General features: G+C 24.2%; 1 protein-coding gene across 1 annotated transcript; it reads left to right on the plus strand.

Annotated features, from left to right (window-relative positions):
• The first annotated feature begins 5,193 nt into the window (after positions 1-5,193).
• LOC131628356 (WRKY transcription factor 22-like) lies at positions 5,194-7,136 on the plus strand. The gene is made up of 3 exons (XM_058899197.1): positions 5,194-5,384; positions 5,524-5,640; positions 6,275-7,136. The coding sequence occupies exons 1-3, from the start codon at positions 5,194-5,196 to the stop codon at positions 6,876-6,878; spliced, it is 912 nt and encodes a 303-aa protein (XP_058755180.1). The 3' UTR covers positions 6,879-7,136.
• The last annotated feature ends 923 nt before the right edge of the window (positions 7,137-8,059 follow it).

Consider the following 8,059-nt stretch of genomic DNA (forward strand, 5'->3'; position numbering starts at 1 on the left):
TATTTTAAATTCCACATGTTATTTATTTTCATTTTTAATTATTTTAAACTTAAACTATTATTAAAATTAAAAGACTTAATAGACACAATTATGTGGAAGAAAGAGTAACTTTACCATTTGAGCTCATATGCATTTCAGATTTTAATTCAAAAATTAAATATTTATTAATATAATCTTATTATCTTTGACACTTTAAGAACTCTTAATATATTTTAAAAATAAAATGTTCAAATTAAATTTATACCCACTAAAATCATATTTGATATTATTCAAATTATTCAAATACATTTGTTAACAAATTAAAATTAATTTTTAATAACACTAAAATAAAACATTATTTTTTAAAACAAAACATTCACTTACAAAATTAAATTAAGAAAATTATTTTTAATAATCAAACAGATTTAAATACGTATTTTTTAATAATATTTAACTTTATATAATATTTATTTATTTTTTAAATAATATTCAAACACATCTACTATCTAGCTATTATTAGAAGATGTCACCACTCTACCAAAAATATCATTTGCTATTTTAAACTTTACAAAGCAAAAAGGATATATTAGTACTCACATAAAGATTAATATAATCACACTCTCTAATCAATAAAGTGTTGACATTTGCCAATACAAAATCACTTTCTCATTTCAAATTATATTTTTCCTCCTTTTACAAATTAAATTATTTCTATCTTTCACTCCCTTTATTAAATACCCTACACACTTTACAATTTTCATTTCAATTTTTCTCCCTTAATTTTCTTTTTTTCTTTTTATTTTTTAAAATATAAATAAATTAATAAATTAAATCTTTTTTAATGCAAAGAAGAGAAATACGTAAAAATTTACTCAATCGAAAACATAATTATTTTATGATTATTAAAAAATCATTCATAATTAATAAAAAATTATATTTTCAAATGTCAAAATTTCTACTTTATGGACAGGCCACTATCATCAAAATACTTTTTTATTTTAATTAAAAATTGTTTTTATTTGAGACACAAAATTCTTATTTTCAAATGTCAAATTTTTTATTTTTTCACGGGGCATTATCAGCAAAACACATATTTTATTTTAATTAACCATTGTCTTTATTTGAAACACAAAATTCTTATTTTTAAATGTCAAAATTTCTATTTTTATTACGAGGCACTATCAACACGATACCTATTTTATTTTAAGTATAATTCAATATAAATACACGAATAAATGACACTTCAATATATATTCATTGCTTCATAAAATTATTATTTAGCTTTGTTATGATTTTTACAATATCTATCTCAAAATTATATTATATCTTACTCATTATAACTTTGCACTTGTCTTTAATGTTATGAGACACAACAAGTTAGATCCAAGCAACAAAACATGTATAGATGTTAATTTGCATTTGATAAAGTGACACTAAGCACAATCAGTTAAATATAAATAAAAAGACATACATAAATTGACTCTTTCAATGATAAAATATTTTAAATATTAATATGTATTCTAATCTTTTCATTGTAATATGATTGATGAACTGATTCAGAAAATTATACCTGATACCCCTATCTTTATCCCTCTACCCATACATTTTTTAAAATATTTCAATTATATCCTTTTAATTAATAAAATAATTTTATTATTTAATATTTATCATTTCACACCCTTACCAAAGTGCATCAGATAACTTACAATCAAGTTTTCCTAAAAAGTATGCACCATCATCATTTTTAAATGGTTTTAGATTTTTTTCCTAACAACCCTTTCATGTTTCCATCATATTTTGATTTCATAGAGATTAAATATAGTGTCTCCAATGCCCCAACTACTTTCATGATTACCGACTAACCTCAAAAACCAACACGAGTCTTTTCATCATACGTTTTCCTCAATCACACGTTGTGGGGTTAGTCAGTAAGCTTGAAAGTAGTTTTTGGCGTTACAGACACAACATTTAATCTTGATAAAGTAAAAATATGATGGAAACATGAAAGGGTTGTTAGGAAAAAATCTAAAACCATTTAAAAATGATGATGGTGCATAGTTTTTAACTAATCCAAAAATAAATAAAAACTAAAATAAAAAATTTAGGCAACAAGGAAAAATCGTGGCTAAAAGTAAATAAAATCGTTACAAACTGGATAACCTGACTGCAAGTTATCCGGTGAAAAAAATTACAAACTGGATAACTTACAGTCAAGTTATCCGGTGAAGAAAAATTACAAACCAGATAACTTGACTGCAAATTATCCGGTGAAGAAAAATTACAAACCAAAAAACTTGACTGCAAGTTATCCGGTGAAGAAAATTACAAACCGAAAAACTTGATTGCAAGTTATTCAATGCACTATAGCAGGGATGTGAAATTGTAAATAGTGATATCTTAATAAATACGCGTATAAAACTATTTTTAATTTTATACCATTTTATATTATTAGTATGTATTGCAAATTTAACTCTGCATATATGCAATAAGTATTTTTTTTCCAATGGAGTCAGTAAATAGTCAAAATAGAATATAAGAATTACAACATATTTTGTATGTATAACTTTTAATGATAAAAATTGTTTCTTTTAAATGAATAATATAATATATTACTCTAATGTTTGAATTTAACGAAAAATAATAATTATTTAGAGATAAAAATGAGTTTGGATCCTCTCCTTCAACATTTTCTCTACTCCTTCACATTATGTCTCTATCTCTCTCTAACATTTTCTCCCTCTTATTATATTTATACTTTTTTATAATTCTCTCTTTACATTTGCATGTGTTTTGGTTGAAGGAGAGGGATGGATGGAAGGAGAGGATTCATTGTGGATAAAAATACATTTATGACCCGTTTGTTTAATTTTTTAAAATATTTTTTATAGTGTAACATAGTTTTGCTAGAATTTTTTAATATAACTTTTTTTTAAAAAGAAATTTTAAATGAAAAACTAGTTTGAATAATTATTTTTAAAATATTATTTTATAGTATTTAAAACGAAAAATAATTTTTTTGGATATCAAAATTTAAAAATCATTTTGGGGATATATATATATTTTTTAAAATTGTAATTTTAAATATATTTTTATCTTCAATAATATATATTTATGTTATAAAATGTCAAAATTAAAGTTTTAATTGATAAAAAACGAATTTAAAAAAACTCGTATTATTTAAAAAAAATATTTTTATAAAATCAATTTTAAAACACACCCAAAAAAAAATCATTTTTTAAGCTAAAACAAATGGGCTCTTAATGTTAAAAGTCATTACAAATCTCATTAAACTTGTATATTAAGTTTCAAAATTGATAATCAGAAAATCCAACACAAAATACATGTTTGTGGCATAAATGGAAAACATGCTTGGGAAAAGCAAAATGATGATGATAAGGACAAAGGAATAAAGTAAATACTCATTGGCTTTGACTTTTGACTTTGTAAGAAATATTGTGAATTTGGACCTATTATTATTTAAGTAAATTACATTTTCCTTCTTGATAAGCTTGAATTAAACTATCCCTTAAATATTCATTTCTATTCTTTGAGAATTAATTATATAAAAAAGTCATACTTTCCATCTCTATAGGATGCTTGAATTACACTTTTAACCTAAATAATTTTTTTTAAATAAATTTAAATATTATTTTCAATTGTTTTAGTTAAATAAATATTATATATTTTTAATAAATATAATATAAATGAAAAAAATACAAAGAAAAAGATAGATGCATGAACCTAACCTGAAACTAAAAAATTATTTTGACCAAAATTATCCCTTATGAAATCATCATTCTTACAAATTGGAATAAGTCCCACTAAATCTCATTTTGAATGTAAAAATATGCATTTGTTATATGATCTATACATTATTATCATCAGGTTTAATGAGAGGCACGTAAAAATAAAAGAAAACGGATGGCATAAAGATAATTTTCAATCTGGAAAAAATGCCAAACTTCCATTAAAAAAATATAATATTTTCTCTTAAGAAAATAAAATAAATTTATTATTGACTTCTTTTTATGCCAAAAAATAGAAATGGTAATTTAATTTAAATATTTTATTTACAATTTTATGATTGTGTATCATAAAATTTAATTTAAATTAGCTAACTTTATAAATTTTAATTATGTCTTCAACTTTTTTTAATGAAATTTGATTTGATTTAATTTAATTTTTAATATATTTTTTCAAAATTAATCAAGTTGATAGGGTGATTTTATTAAAACTTTGAGCATCATATTTCTCCTTTATCACAAGGGTTTATTTGACTTTGTGTTGGCTTCTAGGACAAGAAAAGTTATATATACTAATAAATTAAAATAATCTTTCAATCATGATTAAAAAATCATATATATATATATATATATATATATATATATATATATATATATATATATATATATATATATATATATATATATATATATGGTTGGGTAGCTCAAATGATATGTGATAGTAAGTTAAATGAATTTAAATTATGCGTCCAAATTTCAATACTAGACGATAATAGTTATTTATATTTTTTTTATGTAAAGATCGATGTTGTTCATATTTATAAATCAATACTCATTTTTATTTATTAATGAGTGATAAAAAATAAACAAAGAAAAATATATAAATTTATATGTCATTAATGAGTGTGAAAAAAAGAAAAAAGAATATATATATATATATATATATATATATATATATATATATATATATATATATATATATATATATATATATATATATATATATATATATATATATATATATTTAACAGTCACAATTGTCCTTGGAAATATCGATAATTTTATTATTATTATTTTTATTAAAAAAAAAAGTCCTTTCTTCTTATAAATAGTTATACAGTCTTCACCATAAAACATCATGCTCCTCTTTGTTCATATATAAAAATTAATTAATTTTTTTCCCATGGCTAATGTTGATTGGGATCTCTTTTCCATTGTGCGTAGCTGCAAAGCTACCTCATTAACTCCTTCCATCATTTCTGAACCATTACCTAACATTCACTCTATTTTTGAAACCTCACCTCACACCCCAACCAACATATCACTTCAAAATTACACCCCATCTTACTTTGATGATTTTAATTTGTCCCATGAAAATAACCCAATTCCTTTTTCACCACCCAAATCAAATGATTTCTTACCGATACAAAATTTTATACCGAATTTTAAACCAAACTATAATAACAATCTAATGGTTTTTCCCAAACCGATTGCTTACATTGAAATTACAACCGAACATTTTGATCTTGCATACAATCATCCATCAGTTCTCCATGAACTTCAAAGAGAATGCAATAAACTATCAATTCCATCACTCCAAACTAGTTTTGGGATTGTACCGAATACACTTTCACAACCTTCAAAAAGAAAATCTTGGAAAAAGTATAATATTTATTCATATTATTTATTATTTATACATATTGATCATTAATCAATCTTTTTACGTTTAATTATTTCCAACTTGTATAGATAACAAAAAGACATTGAGTCCTAAAAACTATTAACTTTTTGTTTTTTACAGGAAGAATAATAATACAAAGATATTGGAGTGTCATTTGAGTGTAGAGAAGATCAAAGAAGATCCGTGGACATGGAGAAAATATGGAGAAAAAATCATCAAAGGGTCTTCACATCCAAGGTTTTTATACATTAAAAACTCAAATTTTAATATATTTTTATTCATATTAAAAATAATAATTGGTTAACTAATACACGCACCCAAGCATATTGTTTTAAATAGTGCTAGAAAGCATTCCAAAAAATGAATCAACAATAAAAAAATTAGGGTTAAATAAATTTTTTGTCTCTATAAATATTGTAGTTTTATTTTTAGTCCCTCTCTGACAACTGTTTTAGCTGGTTTTGACAGTGGTTTTTTTGTAAAAAACGTTGTCTAAAGACATGGAGGGACTAAAAATGAAAACAACAATATTTATAGTGATAAAAAATTTATTTAACCCAAAAAAATAATGGTATTGTTTTTTAAAATGCTATTAAAGTATTTTTTTAAATTGTAACTTTTTATTTGGTTTATAGTGCTTTTTATAAAAAGAGTTATAAACATAAAAAAATTGATTAATTTTAATTAAAACATCTTTATCTCTTTAGTAATAAAGCACTATAAAAATCCTAGTATTTTCTAATAGTGCTTTTTTATATTAAAAAAGTTGTTTAGGGCGATTTTAAATGTGAACTTTGGTGTAGTGATATATGATTTTTGTTTAAAATGTTATGATATAGTGTTGTTTAATATAGAAGTTATAATTTTGCAGGAGCTACTACAAATGTAGCAGCTTCAAAGATTGTCAAGCAAAAAAACTAGTAGAAAAAAGCAAAAACAAAGAGAATACTTATGTTGTGACGTATAAAGGAAAACACAATCATAAAGAGCCAAAATGTAACAACAAATTTGTCACTGGCACCTCCCGAAACAAGTCATCAAAGAGAGTATTATCTACTTCTAAAGCTGTTGAATCATCCTCAAATGTAAGAAGCATGGGTTCACCTAATGTTGTAATGGCACACTTTAATCAGACAGAGAATATCAATGCTCAAATTCTCTCGCCTCAATCAAAAGTCCTATATCCAGAAAATGAGCTTACATCAAATGGTTTGCTTGTTTCCCAAGAAACGGTATCGTCTTCAATTGTTGGAAACTCGGGATCATCTAATGTGATGAAGTTGCAGTTTGATGACCCAAAGAGAGGTGGTGCTCAAGTTTTGACTTGTGAATCAATAATTCCTTGTTCACAAACAAAATCAATTGGAAGTTGTGATGATGATGACCATGAAATTTTGATACCAAACATGAGAGCAATGTCGGAGGATATTTTACTAGACTTCAACCACCTCAATGGTGGTAGGTTATTCTCTTAGTTGGGTCTAACACATTAAGTTTTCTAGATTTGAGTTGATCTAGTTTTAGATTGTCCCTAAGTAATATATGATTCAATGATTTTTTTTCACCACCGATCCACTAGACTGACTAAGGTTTGGCGGTCAAGTTCTGACATCATATGGTTCTAACCACCTCCCGTTCGTAGTATTCAAATGACTCTTCTAATTGATGAGAAAATGGTATAAATAAATATTATTATTTGCTCCTTTTTCTCTAACCAAATACTCTTAATTAAATTTTTCTCATCTACTTAATATAAATATAAAGCTATATGTGGATATCATTAAATAAACAGAGTGGAAAGGAGCGGAGCAGAGTGAGATGAAGCAGAGTGGAACAAAGATGTTATTCCATTGTTTAAAAATTTTAGGACTGAACAAAGTAATTTGTTGATTTCGTCTAAATCAGAAGGGGAAGGAATATGATGGTAAGTGATGGAATGAAATTGAATTCATACCACTCTATTTCGCTCCGCTCCATCCAATTTTAAATTATCCAAACAATAAAATATCATTTTATTCCATCTCATTTCGCTCCGCTCCATTTAATTTCATTAATCCAAACAAAGCCTAAGGTTGTCATGATGGCAACCCTAGACAAAACTCTAGCTAAAAGCTTATGTGTCAATCTCATAAATTTTTAAATTAAAAATATTAATAAAATTGATAATATCTTAAACTTATATAATTTATGAGTTATGAATAATAATGATAATAATACTTTTCATATTCCTATTCCAATTTCAATCATAAATTTAAAAAATATATATAACTCATAAAACTTTTCATTCTTTTTATATTAATTCAAAAAATAAAAAATATTTAATAAATTTTATTTTAATAATCATTAAAATTATAACTAATAAAATCAATTAAATAAAATTATAACTAATACACTATAATTATGATAATATAAAAAGTAAAAAAAAATAAATCAATAAGGCTTAAATGCACTTTTTGTCCCGGTAAGTTAGCGAGTTTTTGAGTTTCGTCCCCGTAAGTTTTTTTTTGTCTGAGTCGCTATATCTTACTTTTTGCTTGCGGTTTGGTCCCTAAAGCTAAATTCCTGCGGATTTTGACTTTAGGGACTAAAACGAACGCAAATGTAAAATATAGGGACTCAGACCAAAAAAAATTTACACAAACGGAAATCTAAAACT

The sequence above is a fragment of the Vicia villosa genome, unplaced genomic scaffold (genome assembly GCF_029867415.1).
Source record: "Vicia villosa cultivar HV-30 ecotype Madison, WI unplaced genomic scaffold, Vvil1.0 ctg.000444F_1_1, whole genome shotgun sequence".
Taxonomy (NCBI): domain Eukaryota; kingdom Viridiplantae; phylum Streptophyta; class Magnoliopsida; order Fabales; family Fabaceae; genus Vicia; species Vicia villosa.

Bases quoted from the DNA above. Each gene is read 5' to 3' on its own strand.
- LOC131628356 (XM_058899197.1), top strand. From the start codon at position 5,194: ATGGTTTTTCCCAAACCGATTGCTTACATTGAAATTACAACCGAACAT. The intron at 5,385-5,523 runs GTATAATATTTA...TGTTTTTTACAG, and splicing joins AAAAGAAAATCTTGGAAAAA to GAAGAATAATAATACAAAGA. The intron at 5,641-6,274 runs GTTTTTATACAT...ATAATTTTGCAG, and splicing joins AAAGGGTCTTCACATCCAAG to GAGCTACTACAAATGTAGCA.